This window comes from Rhamphochromis sp. 'chilingali' (genome assembly GCF_963969265.1).
Source record: "Rhamphochromis sp. 'chilingali' genome assembly, chromosome: 17".
Taxonomy (NCBI): Eukaryota; Metazoa; Chordata; class Actinopteri; order Cichliformes; family Cichlidae; genus Rhamphochromis; species Rhamphochromis sp. 'chilingali'.
The window spans coordinates 29,793,187-29,813,316 of NC_137944.1; the positions used below are offsets into that span (position 1 = coordinate 29,793,187).

The 20,130-nt window shown below is 43.7% G+C and overlaps 1 protein-coding gene across 8 annotated transcripts in view; it reads left to right on the forward strand.

Annotated features, from left to right (window-relative positions):
- Window positions 1-17,705, forward strand: part of macf1a (microtubule actin crosslinking factor 1a) — a 233,685-nt gene extending 215,980 nt beyond the window's left edge. For 5 of the 8 annotated variants that reach the window (XM_080863451.1, XM_080863457.1, XM_080863453.1 and 2 more), the window contains 20 exons: window positions 253-435; window positions 522-677; window positions 802-1,008; window positions 1,182-1,301; window positions 1,400-1,569; window positions 1,685-1,844; window positions 1,932-2,126; window positions 2,234-2,506; window positions 2,594-2,782; window positions 2,931-3,042; window positions 3,172-3,326; window positions 3,962-4,124; window positions 4,215-4,369; window positions 4,459-4,533; window positions 6,555-6,572; window positions 7,314-7,431; window positions 11,816-12,033; window positions 13,494-13,616; window positions 14,291-14,399; window positions 15,473-17,705. In XM_080863451.1, coding sequence (XP_080719577.1) covers window positions 253-435; window positions 522-677; window positions 802-1,008; window positions 1,182-1,301; window positions 1,400-1,569; window positions 1,685-1,844; window positions 1,932-2,126; window positions 2,234-2,506; window positions 2,594-2,782; window positions 2,931-3,042; window positions 3,172-3,326; window positions 3,962-4,124; window positions 4,215-4,369; window positions 4,459-4,533; window positions 6,555-6,572; window positions 7,314-7,431; window positions 11,816-12,033; window positions 13,494-13,616; window positions 14,291-14,399; window positions 15,473-15,720 — 3,147 coding nt within the window. In that variant the 3' untranslated portion in view covers window positions 15,721-17,705. The remainder of the gene's footprint in view (window positions 1-252; window positions 436-521; window positions 678-801; window positions 1,009-1,181; window positions 1,302-1,399; window positions 1,570-1,684; window positions 1,845-1,931; window positions 2,127-2,233; window positions 2,507-2,593; window positions 2,783-2,930; window positions 3,043-3,171; window positions 3,327-3,961; window positions 4,125-4,214; window positions 4,370-4,458; window positions 4,534-6,554; window positions 6,573-7,313; window positions 7,432-11,815; window positions 12,034-13,493; window positions 13,617-14,290; window positions 14,400-15,472) is intronic. The other 3 variants (XM_080863458.1, XM_080863454.1, XM_080863452.1) reach the window with 3 other exon arrangements.
- Window positions 17,706-20,130: the final 2,425 nt, after the last annotated feature.

Below are 20,130 nucleotides of genomic sequence, written 5' to 3' on the forward strand. Positions count from 1 at the left end.
AAAAAAGTCTTCTGCACATATCTAATTCAGTGTTAGGACGGGATTCTGTAACAGTGCCGGAGTGCTTTGACTCCAAAATTTGTGCAGCTGCAGAGTATCGACTTACAAACGCACTCTTCATTTCACACAGAGAGACACTTGGCATATGGAGGCTATAAAAGTTTAATAGCTTGTATTGTTCTATAACGGCCTGTTAGACACGATGAAGCTCACCTTTTCATCATCTTCTGTTTGTGCTCTCGCTGTCTGCAGGAGCTCCAAGCCCAGGTGACTCTACGTGCAGAGCAGTACAATCGCCTGCTGGATCAGGGAGAGTCCATGCTGCTGGCTCGTGGAGGAGAAGAAGCAGGACCTGGTACCACCCAGACCCAGCAGAACCTGGCCATGCTGCAGAACAAGTGGGGCAGCCTCAACACCAAGATGGACGACCGCAGGGTAAATCTTTACGAATACACTTCTCTTTGTTTTGCTCATGTGTTCTGCAGCTCTTTCGTTAACTCTGAACTCTCGAAACTTTCCAGGCAAAACTGGACGAGGCCGTTTCTTTGGCCACGGGTTTTCAGACTTCTCTGCAGGACACCATCAACTGGCTGACCCAGGCTGAGCAGACCCTGAACATGGCCCAGCCCCCCAGCCTCATACTAGACACCGTCCTCTTCCAGATTGATGAGCACAAGGTAGCAACATTAAAAATACTTATCTTAGATCGCTTACTTTTCAGATCCTGTTTGTTTCTCGATATTGTCATGAACATGCTGTTTGCGTTGCGTGTAACTCTTTCCACCCTCTGTGTCTGTCCAGGTCTTTGTCAATGAGGTGAACACCCACAGAGAGCAGGTCCTGGCTCTGGAGAAGGCCGGCTCTCAGCTTCGCTTTGCCAGCCTGAAGCAGGACGTGGTTCTGATCAAGAACCTGCTGCTCAGCGTCCAGGCCCGCTGGGACAAGCTGGTCCAGAGGTCACTGGACCGAGGCCGACACCTGGATGAGGCCCGCAAAAGAGCCAAACAGGTAGAAACAGGCTCTTTAAAGATGGTTTGTTGCGGCTACATGAAGACTATTTAAACTTTTGTGTCAGTCTGAGGATTGTTTCAGCGCTGTGGTTTTCTCTCTTATATTGACTTTGACTAAAACTTCAGAAAAAAGTGCATTAAAACAAGTTTTCATCAAATTGTTTTCTTTAGTTCCACGAGGCCTGGAGGAAGCTGACAGACTGGTTAGAAGAAGCCGAGAAAAGGCTGGACTCAGAGCTGGAGATCTCCAACGAGCCGGATAAGATCAAAGTACAGCTGACAAAGCACAAGGTACAAGAAGAAAAATGCATCATCAAATATTCAGTTTTCTTTACTGCTCCATTTCCTGCTACAGTCTTTTCTCTCCCATCATTTTTCCGCCTCTCCAGGAGTTTCAGAAAGCACTGGGATCAAAACAGCCCGTCTACGACACCACGGTGAGGTCAGGGAGGGCCATGAGGGACAAAGCTCAGCTGCCTGCAGACACGCAGAAACTGGATAACCTTTTGGGAGAAGTTCGTGACAAATGGGACACCGTCTGCGGCAAGAGCGTGGAGAGGTAACGAGAAGATGAACACTGAAACTGGTGTGCTCGGCTTCACCGGACAGGTTTGCATTACTGTGAAAAATAAAATCTGTTGAGTAATAGCCGTCATCTTCTTTTCTCCATCAAGACAACACAAGCTGGAGGAGGCTCTGCTGTTCTCTGGTCAGTTTGCTGAAGCTCTTCAGGCTTTGGTGGACTGGCTGTACCGAGTGGAGCCTCAGCTAGCAGAAGACCAGCCCGTCCACGGGGACCTGGATTTGGTGTCCAACCTCATGGACTCGCATAAGGTGTGTATATTAGAACAAACAGAACTATACTGTTATGTGAACATGTGTGCTATGTTCACTCATGACTGGTAACTTTCCCACTTACAGGCTTTCCAAAAAGAACTGGGGAAGAGAACCAGCAGCGTTCAGGCTCTGAAGCGTTCGGCCCGTGACCTGATGGAGACCGGCCGCGATGACACAGCGTGGGTCAAAGTTCAGCTTCAGGAGCTCAGCAACCGCTGGGACACAGTCTGTGCCCTATCAGTCACCAAGCAGACGCGCCTGCAGCAGGCGCTCAAACAGGTCAGAAAGGCGGCTGCACAGCTGCTTTCACTGTCAAACTTTTCGCCACATTTTTCCGTAATCAGACAATCGCAGATCCATAAAAAAATGCTCTGTGTGCCTGTCAGGCGGAGGACTTTCGCACAGCGGTGCAGCTGCTCCTGGAGTGGCTCTCAGAGGCGGAGCAGACGCTTCGTTTCCGCGGCGTCCTCCCCGAAGAGGCGGAGACTCTGCAGGCGCTGCTCCACACACACCGGGACTTCATGGGCACAGTGGAGGAGAAGAGGACTGACGTGAACAAGGCTGCTGGCATGGGAGAGGGCATCCTGACCGTGTGTCACCCCGACTCCATCACCACCATCAAACACTGGATCACTATCATCAGGGCACGCTTCGAGGAGGTGACGAAGAAATAAATCAATATTTGTCACAAGTATTGCTTTGTTGTTGAGATTTCTGACTAATTAATAACCGTTTTCAATCTGCAGGTGCTGACTTGGGCTAAACAGCACGAGCAGCGGCTGGAAACGGCTCTGACCGAAGTGCTCAACAATGCCAACCTGCTGGAGGAGCTCCTGTCATGGCTACAGTGGGCTGAGACCACACTGGTCCAAAGAGACACTGAACCACTGCCTCAGGACATCCCACAACTCAAAAACCTCATCACAGAGCATCAGGTGAGTCCTTCAGTAGCCTCAGTGACTCATCAGTTGTTTGTCTTTTTACTAAACTCGCAGACGTAGTATTTTAATGTATTACACTCTAAGACTGACTATGTTTGGACGCACATTTGAGTTACTGTCTGTTGCTGTTTGCTGTACTCAGATGTTTATGGAGGAGATGACGAGGAAGCAGCCGGATGTCGACAAAGTGACAAAAACCTACAAAAGAAAGCCAGCCGAGCCTCCCAGCAGCCTGGCGGAGAGGAGAGGCGCTCGTAAGTCTCCTGTGTTTACCTCTCAGCGAACAAATATTATCATCTCCCACGTCTGTTTCACACTGACGCTAGTGAATGTGGTCGAAAGGTGCAGGTGCCGTTTAGTTTAGCTTTACCTGTTCTCTGCAGGAAAACACCAGCAGCAGCAACAGCAGCAGGCGGCCATGCAGGTTTCTGGGGGAAACCCACGACTCAACCAGCTGTGTGCCAGGTGGCAGCAGGTGTGGCTTCTAGCTCTCGACCGGCAGCGCAAACTCAACGATGCTCTGGACAGGCTGGAGGAGGTACATTAAATTTGGTCAAGCAAAGCTACCCACACTCACTAAACATTAAACTTTATGTATTTTTTTTATTATTGTTGTTAATTAATTTTATTTGAAAAGGGACCATGCAGAGCATTAGGCAAGGCAAGGCAAGTTTATTTGTATAGCACAATTCAACAACAAGGTGATTCAAAGTGCTTTACAGAGACATTAGAAACAAGAACAAATAAAAAGCATGATTTAAAATTGAATAAAACAAGCAAATAAACTAACTAATTAACAAACAAACAAACAACAGTATATAAAATCAAAACAGATAAAATCAGAACAGTAGATAAAATCAGTAGTTAAATGTAAGTTTTGAAATTTAAGCTTAAAGTGTGGATTTGGTGCTTTATTCAAATGCAGCTGAGAACAGGTAAGTCTTCAACCTGGATTTAAATAAACTGAGTGTTTCAGCTGATCTGAGGCTTTCTGGGAGTTTGTTCCAGATATAAGGAGCATAAAAGCTGAATGCAGCTTCTCCGTGTCTGGTTCTGACTCTGGGATTAACATAAATATTGCCATTAAATGCTTTGTAGCAGAGTTAGCTTAAGCTAATTTGCATCTGTTGTGTACTTTGAATCCTAATTAATGCCACTGTTGTCCATTTTCAGCTCAAGGAGTTTGCCAACTTTGACTTTGACGTGTGGAGGAAGAAGTACATGCGCTGGATGAACCACAAGAAGTCCCGCGTCATGGATTTCTTCAGACGCATCGACAAAGACCAGGATGGAAAGATCACACGGCAGGAGTTCATCGACGGCATCTTGGCCTCGAGTACGAAGCTGCAGTGGTTTTGTTTTGTGTTTATATTGTTGTTTTGTTTTATATTTCAAAGACGGTAAATATCATATCTAATATCCTCAGAATTTCCAACCAGTAAGCTGGAGATGACGGCCGTGGCAGACATCTTTGACAGGGATGGAGACGGTTACATAGACTACTACGAGTTTGTTGCTGCTCTGCACCCCAACAAGGATGCCTACAGGCCGACCACTGACGCCGACAAGATCGAGGATGAGGTAAGAGGGAGCTTAGAAAAACGTCTCGCTATAAATTTAGCTCAAAACATGTCAGTTATTTACGTCTTGTCTGGTCTGTGGTTGTGCAGGTGACGCGGCAGGTAGCCCAGTGTAAATGTGCCAAGAGGTTCCAGGTGGAGCAGATAGGCGAGAACAAATACCGGGTAAGTTCAGCTTTATTTATCGATCTACTGTTAGAGATAAAATAAAGATTCAAATAATAACTTTTGGAAAAAATATATTTTAACAGGAATTGTTTTAAAAAACTGGGTCAAAGGGGATTTACTTTGATTGTGTAGCAGTATGCAACCTTTTGAGGTGCATATGAGGTCGAAGTAGTATAAACAAACACTCAGGTTCAAATTTACACCTAACACAAGAGTGGGTGTGACAGCACCCAAAATCAATGTTTAAACAAAGATTATTTTAATGTGTGAAGCGAACGAAGAGAAGGAAGTAGAAATCTAAGCATGACTGCTAAGATTTACCCGTGAATCCCATTTGACTCTGTTCTGATTGGTTCATTATTCATTACTGACTGTGACTGCACTTCATTAACTTCTCAACTTAACTTCACAGCATTTCACGCACGTGTGTCCATCTCACATCATGATAATCATGGTGTATTTAAGTGTTTACGCTGTCGCTGTCATAATATGTCATAACATCGATAGAACATGTTTATAACAACTGCGGGATGGCTGTCTTTTTCATCACAAAGCATTAATAATCCTGTAAATGCGACAGCACAGATACACACAGCAGGGTGGGAATTAGGAGCTGTAACTGAATTACTGTTGGACTGTAAAACCTGGTTCTCTGCAGGAAAAATGTGGAGTGAATCTTAAACTAGTTAACAGAGTTTTTGATGATGTCGTTCTAAATTTTATGTCACTGAAATACATTTTTGTTTAATTGTTGGGGATATTTAAATTCTGGGTTGTGAGGAGTAAAGTTTATTCAGTGTCTGAGAACCGCTGATATGGACCTGGAGCCAAAGTGTTTTCCTGTATTTGTTTTTATGAACGCCATAAAGATGAAAGACTTTAAAGACTGTCCTGTGGGAGATCATTGGCTGTATTGTAATCCTTTACCCTTTTGGAGGTAACAGCCAGTATTTTGGTACACCCAAGCATGCATGAATATTTTTTTATAAACCTTTACATTCATAGATCACCAGTAACCTGGTTAAAATCTGCCTTCTTATGTGGAAGATGTGTTTTCTTGGCATAAACACAGTAAAACCTTATTGAACCAAAAGCAAAAATACCTGTAAGAACTCAGTTTAAACAGTAATTTCTTCTAGTTTCAGAAACTATGCTTGCTTGGCTTGAAACTAAAATAAAATCAAAATAGAGGAGTAGATGTGAACCTAACTGTACGGGTCACCAAAAAACTGGACCAACATGAACAGATTAAGTGAAAAATGACTGAATATATTTAATTTTAATCCAAAATCTAACTACAGAGGAGGTGCCTTGTTACTGCACCTTTTAGGAAAATTCTCCGGACGTTGGTGTAGGGGTTAGCACTGGTTATTGATGAATTTAAATTGGCTGTAGTTATGAGGTAGATGAGGCGCTCTATGGTTAAATGTGTCTTGCAATATAAGCTGCTTGGTCAGTAAGACTAGAAAGTCATATAAATGTGAGTGCACTTGCATTATCTGTAGACTGAACTTCACACAACGTGGCAGACAGCAGCAGTCTGTGTGTGTCTGTGCAGCATTATACAGCAGACCTCAGCTCTGACCGTTTTCAGCAGCATTTCCTGGATCGGCCATCACTACCACTGCTACAGTTTGTGTCCACTCCATCATTACCCAGTGGGTAATGACATCCAGCGTCAGACTGCAGGACGCTGGGGATACTAATCGTCACAGTGTTTGTCTCTCTGCTCTTCTGTGTGTGTCTGGCTTCTCTTTTCTTCTCTGTCTTTGACTCCATCTCCTGTCTCGACTTCATCGTCACCCATTTTCACATCGCTGACGTAACTGCCGCACACGGCTTCTTTTTGCTTTCACCACTAATTGTGAGCCCAAGTTTGAGTTTTCCGAAAACACTGCACACAGATAAATGGTGTCCTTTCATACATCACAGATTCAAGTTGTCGGTATTTGTTGTTTCATTCTCTCTTTCTCTTCCCTTTGTCTTCCTCTGCTCCGTGTCTTCTGGATTTATTGTAGTTCTTCCTCGGAAACCAGGTAAAGTGACGTCCGCTGCTGCGAGTGGACGTGTGAAAGCTGCTTCCCCGTTCTCCACTGAAGGAGTGCACCGCTTCCTGTTTCCGTATACTTGAAGAAAATACCGTTATGATACAGTAAATCTGTATTTATTTAATTTTACGTTTTCAAGGAAGAAGCACTCCTTTGTGGCTTTGCAACGTGTAAGCGGGTTTCACCGTCCGCTCGTGTTTCTGCTGTGATTTGTTTGGTGTTGAGAGTGACAAATTGCACAATGCGAAGCTGGCGACAGTGACATGGCTGAAGGGGTAATTAGTGGTTCGGTGATATATAGTGTGCTTGGGACTGAAGCTGGGAAACAAATCAAGCTGCTTGGAGAGAGATCCAGAAAATTCCTTCTGTGCTGGTATCGCTTGGAGGTCTGCTTCGCTGGGCGGTTTGAAAAACAATAACACGTTAGAAAACTTCAAAGACTGAATATAAATACATGATTGATTTATATTGTGTGTGACGATGCGTGGATATGAGTGGCTGGGTGAACTGGGCTGAGATCTGTAACTTTTGTCAGTGCATGGTTTTTCTGTCAGTGCATGGAGTAGAAACGATGCTCAGATTTGGTACTTGGGCTTCTTGGTGTGATGGTTGTAAATCTTTAGAAACCAAATAGTTGTTTTTACTCATTAATTTTTTCCCCCTGATTCCCTCTTCTGTTTCCACTCTTTTTGGCCCTTCTTCCCTCCGTTTTTATGTCACCTGCCCCAGTTTGGAGACTCTCAGCAGCTGCGTTTGGTGAGGATTTTGCGCAGCACGGTGATGGTGAGAGTCGGAGGAGGTTGGATGGCTCTAGACGAGTTTCTGGTCAAGAACGATCCATGCAGAGGTGAGCAAAGTGGGCACACAAACAGATCAGCCTCCTCTCATTTATATACACACACACACACACACACACACACACACACACACACACACACACACACACACACACACACGAGCCTGACCGATACTGGATTACAATGGGGCTTTTTTTAGGCATATCAGCACAATTTCAATTTGACACATGCATTTTTGATTGGAAAAAAGTAAAAATAAATAATAAAAAGTAAATAATTAGCTGTGAAAAATAATTATATTGATTAGTGTATACACTGGAAATAATTCTGACATAATAATTCTACATTTTCACCTCAATTAAACTTAAATTAGATCTGCTTTGTTATTAGCATATATCTTATTCTTAGCTTTTATAATCAGAATTTGTTTGTTGGCAAACTTTTAAATTTATATGATTAACTTTCAGTTAGCACTCTACTAAACAACTTTTCATTATGTGTAGTGACGATTTTCAACATTTTATTTTTAGCTAAAACTTTTAATACACTATCTATACTTTAGCTTTGTGGCTAAGAATTTTAACTGCAAATCGTGCTTTTAGCTAATAACTTTTATAACTTTTTATTCCTGATTTTATTTAGAAACGTGTCAGTTATGATTAATACAATTTTTGATTCTTATATATTTTAAGCTAACTCAAACCATTAACTATAACTTTCAAGTTAGTAATTATGAACTTTTTAGCTTTAGCTAGCATTAGCATTAGTAAACTGTTAGCTCGTACGTTAAGCTGATATTTTCCAGCTTCTCATTCCTACTTAAATCTTTTTGTAACTGTTTATCTCTTAACAGTTAACTCCTAACCACATGTGTTAATTAGTTTTTTAATTTAATTCTTTTTCAAATGTTTATCTGTTATGTTTAAGCAACAGTTTAAACTTCCATTATGATTAGCTAACATTTTCCAACTTTATATTGATACTTTTATCTCTTTTAGTCATTTGTCTGTCAGGTTTAGTTGACAATTTATTTTATCTCATGATTCTAACTGCTTTTACATATATTTTTTTTTTATTTTTAAAAAACTTTTTAAAATCTGATTAGATCATTTATGCAGTTTTATTATTACTAAGTATCAGTTCTTTTTAGTTTAGCTTTAGTTGTAGGCTTTAGGTCTGAAAAGGATCTTTAAAAAAGCCTCATCATTAAAACTTGAAGCCATTTATGGGGACTAAGATGCTTTTTTAAATGAATGGGGCACCATCTTGAGAAAAAATATCCAGTGGTATATATCGGTCAGGCACAAGCACTTAAGACACCATCACACCAAAGCAAACAAACCCTCAAAGATGTTTCTCAACATGTTTACAACGCCGAACACAAGTGGCTGAACGCAAACGGAGACAAAACACGAAATAAAGGACAAAACACACAAACCGACTCAAGTTTCTTTAGTTTTTCTGTCAGCAGGTGATGCAGTGAAGCGCACCGTCTCATTTTTCTATCCAGTGTTTTCTTCCAGTGACGTCGGTGTAATTGTTGTGCTCCTCGGAGTGGTGTTTCTCTCTCTCTCTGTCTCCATCTCTCTTCCCCAATCTGTCATTTCCCTCCGAGCCCATCCTCTGTCGATCCCAAAGGACTCAATCTTCATCATCATCTTATCTCGTCACGTTTTATTTCTGTATACACACACGTCCTCTCCTCGGCCTCTCTCTGTTCATTCTTTCTTAAATAAAAAACGTAGTATTGCATGGTGCATGATCCTCAGTTTCTCTTTATTCCCTTTCTTTTTTTTCCCTCTCTCCCTTTTTTCTCTCTTCTCAGTGCAACATCCAGGAATAAAGATTCTCCGCTCCGATTCGAGTAGCTCCATCTCATCTCGTATAGGTTGGATTTCTCCTCTCTCTCTCACGCTTTCTCTTAGCTGCCTGTGTTTCCTCCGTCTGGTTTGGTTTTGATTGTTTTTTTGTGTTCCCCTGGGCTTCCACCTTTCTTTTTTTCTCTTCTTCTTCATTCTTTTTTTGTTGCTCTTATCTTTATCGTTCTCCCCTTTCTCTTCTTCTTCCTTGGTTTGGTGGTTTGGCCTTATTGCTGTGCCTTGCTGACTGTGATCACCTGACTAACATTATGTCTCCCCACTGTTCCTCCCCTACTGTTGCTGCTGGCTCCAGCCCTGAAATCCTGATCTGTTCCCTTTTTCCAACACCTTTCAGGGGTCTCCGACACTCGTCCGGACCCCAAGAGTTCAGCTGTGTGTGTGTTTGTGTGTGTTTAGGGCTCGTGTGTATCTAAAGCTGTTTTTTAACAGATTGGTTAAACAGTCTTAGGATTGTGTGTGTGTGTGTGAGAGAGAGAGACTTTCTTCATTCCACTTCCAGCATGCAGTTATTTCACGTTGTCTCTTGTGTCTCTTAGTGACAGTCACTCCTGGCTATTTCTGCTGCCGAGGTATCTACACTTCCTCTCTGTCTCTCACTCACCATCCATCCATCCATCCATCCATCCATTCATCTCCATCTTTAACCACAGCTGTCCTCTGTGTGTCTATATATGTGTGTGTACACGTGTGTGTGCTCTTTATAACCGTGGTCAGGTTTGTGCGTTGAAGGCATTCATGTCAGTCCCGTCTGTGTGGCACATGTTTGCGTCATGCTTTCCTCACTCACAGTAAAAAGCAGGATTTGGCCAACCCCCTGGTCTTTAGATGTAACTCGAGGTTTGCTGATTTTTACAAAGTAAATCCGTAAATAAGACATTATTGAGACAAGAAGAGAGCGTGTGTAAAACTAAATGAATAAACACAGAAAAAAAATACAGCGGTCACTATGAGTACTAAGTAAAGACAGAGCTGCTCTTTTGTCTGCTTCGTAGAGAAGAACGTAAAAACTCTTGATTTGTAGGAGAAAAATATTGGTGTCTTAGACCTGGGCGTGGCCAGCCTGGGTTTCTAATAACGCTGGCTTTCCAACGCGGCTCCTTTAAATGTGATGGCTGGTTGGTGGGAGACACAATTACAGGGTGCACCTGGCTGGCTGGCTTTGAGGGGGGACATAATTACAGGGTGCACCCGTTTAATTGACTGGCCTTGCTATTCAGTTGCTCGGGACGAGCTAGCTGCAGCCCTCCTCTCCTTCTTCTTCTTTTTAAGATTTTTTCCACTCTTTTCTTTCACTCCATTTCTCCTCCACTCTGAATCTGTGTCCTCTCTCCCTCTCTCTTTCTTTCTGTATTTATTTGTTCTCTCTTGAACCCTCCCGTTGTCCTCGGTCTCTCCACTCTCTCTTTTTGTGGCTGGCTTCTCCAGGCTTGCTGTTGTCTGCTGGGGCTGCTGCACCACTTTTTGTCCAAGAATGCCGCTGAGTGTTTTTTGAAGACGGGAGAAACCCTGAATCTCTGGGTTCTCTCCTGCTAAGCATAAACCAGGCATGACCCCCACATGTATTTATACACAATCTGTGTGTATACAGCAGAGCTGAGATGCTCCTTTGCAGCAAGAAGTGAAAAACTACTTGAGATCTTGTTGACAAACAGCATAAGAGCAGCTGCACTTTGCTTCCAGCGCGCTCAGACGATTTTAAGCAGATACGCAACGAAAGTGTGGCACTCAGTCACAATTTGCAGATTATGAGAGCAGAGACGCGTGCTGTTGCTTAAGGAGTTATTTAAGGAGGAGTCTTTCACTTTTATATGTGATCTATAGAATAGTCTATCAGTCTTATTTCTCTGTTTACAGCATCAGGAAGCAGCGAGTGGGCTGCTGTCAGTACCTGTAAAGTTTGCTCATACAGGTGTTACGAAGCATGCATGGTGGCCTGCTTCTTAGCCACACAATTAAACTACCTGTTTATTCAGTTTTATTTTTTTGGCATAAACATTACATTTCCAATAATATTGATAGTTTCCCTTTATTTCATAAATGATGTATCAAACTGATTTGCAATGTGGCCCCCTGCTGGGTGAGAACAGTACTGCAGGTGGGCCTCAAGAAGTTATTTACAATAAAGGAAAATAAGTTTGAAATAACCACCAAGTTTTATAGTCTTTCTCTGAAGCAATGGCATTGTGTCTCCGAACTCGTGTCCACCAGTGTCGATGACTAGCTGACTTTCGTTGCGTATCGCAGTAATTAATTTGCTCCCACCTTTGCACTCAAACAAAACACGCCCCTCGCTCGCCTCCCACCTTAAAAATGACTCAACCGAAGTGCACTTAACAGTCCCTCAGTCCCCGAAACCCCACCCGACCAAACACCTGCTCTGCTCACGCGCACTCTCAAAGAAACATGCACCGACTCTGACGTCTGCAGCCAAGGAAGCACTGACTTTCTCCCTCACTCTGCTCGCTCCCTCTGCCGCCCCCTGCTGGAGGAAACCTCCGAGCCGACTCGAACCCAGACTCATTGTTCCCTTCCCTGTCCGTCTCTTTATGTCCAGCTCGAGGTCGCACCAACCTGGAGCTAAGGGAGAAGTTCATCCTTCCTGAAGGAGCGTCTCAGGGTCTGGCCGCCTTCCGGTCCCGGGGCCGTCGCTCCAAGCCGGGCTCTCGGAACGCCTCGCCCACCCGCTCCTCTTCCTCGGCCTCCCACAGTGGAGCTTCCCTCCCCTCTGCTCCCTCTGCCCCAGCCACCCCGACGGCCTCTGCATCATCCAGGGTAAGGTTTTTCCCTCGAGTCATTACACAGCATTAATGACAGAGCAGGGATATAAGCACTGAGTAATAAACATTTACAGTAAATTTTGAACTAATAGTGGTTTAAAAGTTGGTTTTGTAACACTTTTAAGTAATATTCAAAATACTAGAAAATATGGTTAAACACACATCTGATACTATCATAGGAAATGAAACTTCTTATTACTTGATCAAGTTATCTACCCAAAACATTAAAAGCCTTGAATCCCACTGCACATGCTGAAATGTGCTTGTTACTTAAAAGCAAACATTCTGCATGAAGTGTAGAAGTGCCCTCGACCTAAAGATATAAAAGATGGCCTTGGCAGTATGAAGTTAGTTTTCAGACGTAATAAACGTAGCGTTGATCTTACTGAGAAATCAGGGAACGCTGTCAGACACGCCTTAAAGCATGCCCTACTTTAACCACCTGTTTTATTCTGGTTAGGGAATGTCAAGAAAAACAAATGTAATTTTTGCTATATATTACTTAATAACTTTGGTGTAATATGAAAGGGGGAGCTCTTTGTCAGTAGGAAAGTCCAAAATTTATGCTTTTAAATTTTCCAGAGCTGGCTGATCGGCCTTTCCAAGGAGTCTCCCCCTAGAGCGAGGGTGGGGAACTCCAGGCCTCAAGGGCTGTGTCCTCCAGGTTTTAAATATCCGCCTGTGTCAACTCACCTGAATCAAATGATTAGCTCATTATCAGCTCTGGAGAACTTCAAGACATGTTGAGGAGGTATTTTAAATCAGCTGTGTTCAAGCTGTGATCAAGGATGCATCTAAAACCTGCAGGACACTGGGCCTTGAGGCCTGGAGTTCCCTGACCCTTCCCTAGGGTCCCTAGATTTTTGTAGCTCACACACACACACACACACACACACACACACACACACACACAGTCTTTCATGCTCATCTTCTGTTGTGTGTTGGAGTGTTTGTTAAATGGAAACATCGTCATTGTCAGGACAAACAGACCATTGTTATTTCTTAGTGTCGTCATCTGATGTCAGTGATGTTTCTGTTTGTCATGTGAACGCTGTGTGTGTGCGAGGTGGTGCACATTTGTAACTGTGTTTTTATGCATTGTAACATAGTTGATTTGTTGTCATCCTCCTGTTGTTTGTCAGAAATCACCGCATCCCTAACTGTGAAATTTTATGTTTTGTTCTTTTTTCTTTCATCTTTTTGCCTTTTCCCCACGTTCCTCTTATTCAACCCTGCTAACCTCGCTGCAAACGTGTCCTTCCTGCATTGATGCGGTCTCTCTTTATGGGAAAAAAAATGAATGATCCACTCTTACACATTAATCTGCTGCGCTGAACTGTCCATCCAATGCCCCCACACCTCCTCCCCACACCCCCTCCTTCATTTGCTTCTTCCCTACGCTGCTTTGCTCTCCTCCACCCTTCCTTCCTTCCTTGCTTCCCTTCCTCCCTTCAGTCGTCCCATACTCACTCGCGTGACTATGCCAAGCCCTGGCTGGCACACAGTAAAACTCCAACGCCAACCAAGTGCCACTGCTGCCCAGATCTCGGTCACAGCCACACCACTCCTGGGCACGAGGTAACACACCCACCCACCCAACCAACTCCCCTGCCCCACCCAACCCCACTCCACTGAACGCGCTAATGCACTAATGCACACTTGCAGGTGCTCTCACATGGGAAGCTTTACTTTGGCTGGGGTGATTTTGAGCTTTGCTTGAATTGTTTTGGTTTTTTTTGTGTCAAAATAGGAGAATAAGGATAAAACCTGCACAGTTTAGTGCATTTATTTATCATTTCTCAGCTGAGTCGCTTCATTTCTTTAACTGAAATGACAGTAAAATTATTATTTTGTGGCTTTTAACTCTTGATTAGATAAAAGCAAGTTGATGAGATATCCTCTGTATTAAAAAAAGAGCAAATAATAAAGAAAAAAAATTAAAGGACTAATCAGCAGATTTATTACATATAGTTTCATGTGGTCACATAGTTTTATAAACACATACCTTCACAATTAATAGTAGTGTTTAATATAGTGTTCATATGTTGTTGGTGTTTTTGTGTTTAACACGTTTCTTTGTGTTGTTTATTATTTATTTGTAGATCTGTTTTTGTTCATGTCCATGTGGATGTGATATGTTGTGTTAAATCCCCTGTGTGTGTGTGTGTGTGTGTGTGTGTGTGTCTGTGTGCGTGTCTAAAGTGATAACAATGAAATTATCCTCAGCTGACGTCTGCCATGTGCTCCTGCAGGGGGCGCCATCTGGGTCCAAGTTAAAGAGACCGACCTTCCACTCGAGCCGAGGCTCGCTAACCGGGGAGAACGGTGGAACGACGCACACCAGCAAACCATCGCGGACGGGTGAGACACCAGCCATGTGTCCTGGCTACTTATCTACTTCATTAAGGAAGACCTGCTAATTGCAAGCTCTATATTTTTATTCATTAACTCTACTAGATTAGCTTTGCAGGACTCACAGTTCAAAGTAAGCCCCTGTCCCTGCTAAGACCAGACTTACCAGGAGGTTTGATTGTAAAGTGGGTGGGGCTTCTCTCCTTGAATGCAGGGCAGGTTTTAAAATTCCTACTTCTGTGACCAACAGACGTCAGCGAATGTGTTAATTCACAGCCAATTCACAGCATTGTTGCTGCTGAGATATTTACTCTCAGATAACTGAATTCAGTTCTACTCATAAATTTGTGTCAACATCTGAGACTAAAACGTAAAAATGCCAAAAACTGCAGTTCCTCTAACGGCCACTTGGAGGCTGTCCCCTTAAGTGAGTTAGCCTCCATGCACTCCAGGGTTAAAATGTCCAGCGTTACAGCAGAAAGAAACATGAGTCATAGTTTTCCCCTTCATGGCAGCTGTTCACTGAGTGATTTATGTTGTGAAGTCACCTGTTGATGTTGTAGTAGACTAATTATTTCGGTAACTTCTGCAGCATTTTAACGCGGTTATATGTCAAATAATAATAGCTTAATTGCACTAATAGGCCATGTCCAAAAGGTTTATGCACAGGTTGTTACTGAGAGTGAAATACTAGTATTTTATTTGCTTGTTAAGATTCATTATTGGGTGTCTGTGTCTAGTCCATAAATTAAGCTTACAAACCAGGCTAGCTACTGTTAGCCAACAGTCTGCAGCAGTCTGCCCTTTTCGTACAAATATGGCTACTCTGACCCCACAAAAAGCCAAGATGATGACAGCTGTGGTTGAAGATCAAAGAAAATTCACAAACCACTGGGTGACATCAAAGAGGCTGCGTCTATCTTGTATATGCAGTCTGCGGTCTCGGCCAACCCACAGACATGGCAGCCTCCACAGCCACAGTGCTGCAAACTAAATGTGAATCTGCACAAATGCATGCTCTGCTTTTGTCAGCACATTTTTACTGTCTTTTTTTTTCTCGTTTCCCTCTTTTCTCCTGTTAGATCCCAAGCGAGGGGGGTCCACAGCCAGCGGTCCCACCAGCCGAGCCGGCAGCCGAGCCGGCAGCAGGGCCAGCAGTCGCCGTGGCAGCGACGCCTCAGACGCATCAGAGCTCCAGGACGCTCGGTCCGTCTGCTCCGACACTTCAGATACCCCACGACGACCGGGCGGTGGGGCCAAACCCTCCAAGATCCCCACCATCTCCAAGAAGACCCCCAGCCCAAAAACCCCGGGATCTGCGAAGAAATAAACCCACCCACAGAGAAACTGGAGGAACTTGCAGTGGGTGGGCCACTATTATCTGCCATTTTGGGTGTACCAGCGTCACTCTGAGCATCCATCCATAGGGCTTGTCTAGAATGTGTGCACTATGACTGATACTTTCCAGGAGAAAGAAGGAGGTGGATGAGCTGAGTGAATCTCCATCTCGTTCTTTCCCCAGCCGACTGAAAACCTGCACAAGAGGAGAAGATTCTGGTCTGGCGGTCTCAGGCCAGAGTCTGTGGGGTGAAAAAAAAAGACTGTTCCCCTTTAAGCAGCGACCCCAGTTTGCCTTCCAGTCTCCTGCTTCGTCTTTCAGAAGTTCCCCACCAGCGAGGAACCAAACACAGACCGACCCGATGTGATGCTGCCTTACTTTGTGTTACAAACTCCTGTCCCGATCAGACACACAAACACACATTTTAACACAGAGCCGGTGCAGGGAGTGGGACACGCCGCCACCGCCGCCGCCACAGCTACAAAAACAAAAAAAGCTCAAGTGGCATTCAGGAGAAAAAAAAAAAAAAAAAAAGAAGGAATTTGTGGGTTATTATTTTGGCTTGTGGGCCAGATGCCTCAGCGATGAGTTAAAAAAGAAAATATGCAACGACTGCCATGTCGCTTCCCCTGCGTTGGTTGGCGAGAAAAAGAGTCACCTCAGCAGATCTACGGAGGCGGGAAACGCTGTCTGGCTCCCACAGCGGCCAACCTCAGACTCGGAGGATCGGCGGTGGCGCTGCTGCAGCTGAGGGCAAACTCTCACACACTCAAACGCCGCAGAGCCGACTCCTCCCGACCGCTGGAACGTTAAGACGGGCCTCGCGGGTGTGCGTCTCGGCGGTTTTGTCACATGTCTGCGTTACAATCCGACACACACAGAAATAAGAAATCACAAACTGGCAATAGAGAGGACTATTTTTATGGCGACACACTCAACTAACAGCACATTACTGACAATACACGACATGCGTAACCTGACGTAAACGAGCGCGTTCGGAGAGTCCGACAACCAGCATGCACTAATTGTCTCTTCCTCTGCAGCCCAGCAGCACATACGCGCACTCTCAAACTCAAAAGGTGTGTGCGCGCATGTGTGTGTCGCGTGTGTCTTTCTTATAGGAAAGAATAAAGGTCAATGACTTGAGTCACTGTATGCAAACGTTTAATTTGCGAATGTCTTTTTGTTTTTTTTCTTCTCGTTGTTTTCTGGTTAATTTATAATCCAGTTTTGTTTTCTAGCTTGAGAGAAAGATCTATTTATTTTTCACGTCATATCACCGTTGGCAGAGAGTGATTTAGTATTATGGTGAAAGTTTTTTTTTCTCTTTTTTGTACCGAGAAGATGCCCACTCCGCTGTTTCGACGTGATCTGTGTGTAACGTGTGTTTCTACTCTGTTGTAACATGACATCATTCACTAGGTCGCTGATTCTAGTGGCAGCCTTTGTTACATTTTCTTTAAAGCTAATGACTACAGTTTTCCTGACCACGACCAAAGGGGGTTGCCCTTCATGTGTAGAGAGAACTACAAATATGAATGACAGGGGACCTGGGCTGAGCGGACCAATGAGAGCGGGCGTCCTCCCTCGTGTCCCTCCCCAGCGTCTCTTCTTCTAGGCTTTTCTTTTTTTTTTCCAAATGCTCCATCTTTGGCGGGGCTCGAGTTTGTCTCTGTGTTATCTCGGTGTAAGAGATGAAGTTTATGAAAACTAATGAATTTACAATAAGGAAGAAGAAGAAGACATCATAAGGTGATTTTTATTTATTTATTGTCTCTCTGAGGGGGGAGGGATCGGGAGACGAGTCCACCACCTTTTGATGCTGTGCTACTCTGTGTGATAAGAACATGGAGGGAGGGGAGGGGGTGTTACTATGAGTCACTTGTGTAAAATTAAAACAACAAAAAAAAACTAAAATTATAAACAATTTTTTTGTTCTGTTTTTGTATTAAAATTATGCTTGCAGTAAAACCTCTTGTCTTTTGCGTCTGTGTATGTAAGAGCAGCCGAGTTTGATGTGTGAATGTGACCCGAAGCACCCACAACTTATTAGTTATTATTAATATAAGCAAGAGGTCACCGGTCCCAACAACTCCAACCTGAACTGAAGCCCTGATTTATGCACCAGGTCAGGGGCATCAAACATGTGGCTCATATGCATCAGCAGATGACTTTGCTGTAAATTTCAGACTTTGCAATCATAAATCATAGAAAATTCTCAGTGCTCTGCTGTTCTGTGTGTTCTAATGCATGAACTACACAAAACCCCTTTAAAGGTGTTTCCTGATCTCTACGAGGTATTTAATCTTATCCAAAGTCCTAGAAGCAACACTAATATGTGTGTGTTCACTTATTTAAAGCATTAAACATCTAAAGTAACTTTAATTTTAATGATCATCCGTACATAAAGGTTTCACGTTTATGATCACTGGACAAACCTGATTTAAAAGCTGCCCCAAGATAAGGTTTTAGTTGGAGGTTATTCTGCTAGCACCAAATCTGCCCCACTGCACAACTGAGCTGGGATGTTTGAGTGCCAGGACTCTCTCATAGCTCTGGTCATAAAGAAATAAGAGCCATACTGTTGTTAAGGGCAAGAGTACTCTGATCATTTGATCTGTAAACGGGCAGTTTATTAAATCTGCTCCCAAAATACCTCTTTACACTACAACAGGGGTCTTAAACTTGTGGCCCAGGGGCCACTTGCGGCCCACCTCACCCCTACTTGCGGCCCTTATATTGACCTGAAGAAATGTAATGCAATTTGGCCCCAGAAGTAACTTTTTTGTCAGGGAGGATTTGTGTATTGTTGAGTGCAATGTTAAAATAAAGTCTTTAAAAGTAAAAAATGATTTAATATGAAGGCAACATGAGCAGAGAGCACAAACGTGTTGAGGGATTGGCCGTGTTAGTTCAGTGAGAGAGTCCAAAACTAACGTGCACACTTATGTCTGCATTTTTGTTTTGTTAAATACAAACAAATTTATAGCAGAAGTGCTGCCACGTGTCTGGCCAGAAAGAGTAGCCATTGGTTTATTTAGTAGTTCAATGAAAAGCTTCAGTTCAGTAAGAGGTGAGAGAAAAAATGTGTTCACGTTTGCAGTTTTGTCTTGTTACACAATATTTGAAAAATTAACAAAACAAAACACTAGATTTTTGGAAATATTTGTGGGAGTTTTCTTGTTTGTTTGGGGTCTTTTTGTACTGCATGAACAATGAGGTGACCGTGCCAGCAGTGGCTCACAGCTCATTGAAGTTTGAGACCCCTGCACTGCAAGAATGGAAGCCGTGTGGCTTTTATGCATGGCTTTAACTAGCCCCGCCCACCTAAATTCAAACTCCCAAAGACCAGAGAGTCAGATACTCCTGCACTGAATGACTGACCATTTAAAAAAATAATAACTGCACTCGATAAATGGATAATATTTCTTCATTTACATGATATTAAAAATGAAAGTCTGCTGATTTTGTGAGATGGGTAGCATCACTTGGTCAGTTAGGGGTATTTTTGTGAGTACATTGACTTTTTTTTCAGGTCTTAAAGTGATATTTCCAGCTTGTTTTCCTTGTTTTTTGTTATCATTAGTTTTTATTTAAGGATTTCTAGTCTAATTAATGGAAAAGGCCTTTAAGTCTCCGATTTCTCTGGTTTGCATGTGCGTGCCCACACTCACTCACTCACTCATGCAGACAGCGGCCCACAGACACCGGACATTCTTAGGTAATTACGCTGTTACAGATAAGGGCACGCCCGACTGGATCGTCTCTCCTGTACACGATGAGTCGCTAACCCCAGGGGAGGAGGTGGTGGAGTAAGTAATCTCAATAATCTGAGCTCCCTCCTCTCGGTCCTGATGTGTTTCTTGTCGTGTTCAAGCTCCCCAGTTTGTGTCGGTGTGAGACGGCGATGGAGGATTTGAAAATAACTCCGTCCTGTTTATTTGGTGGTTCCACCGGAGATGATGAGGTCTGAGTCCACCCTCTGCAGCTGTGTGTACACTCACACTCGCACTCCTCTCATTTTCTGTCCACTCTCAATCCATCTACGCCCGTCCTGCCTGCAGTCCATCTGTCATCCCAGACTGCTCCCTCTGATGACAGTCCTCGCTCTGTTCCACCACTTCTGTCTCGCAGGAATGTCATTTTTCATTTATGCTGGGTTTGTATGGTTTTGAGGGCACTCGGGCACATTTTTTTCCTCTCTCTCCTCTTTAACTCCCTGTTTGTTCTTTCACCTCCGCCTCTTCATCTCCTCTCACTCCTCTCCCCCTCCCCTTTATCTCTCCAGACGAGGCTTCCATAAAGTTGCAGATGTGAAGAGCAAAAGAAAACAAAATGGGGAAGAGCGTTAATTCCTGGCATTTGGGACTCGCCCTTTCGGCCAGGACAGAATGAACCGTG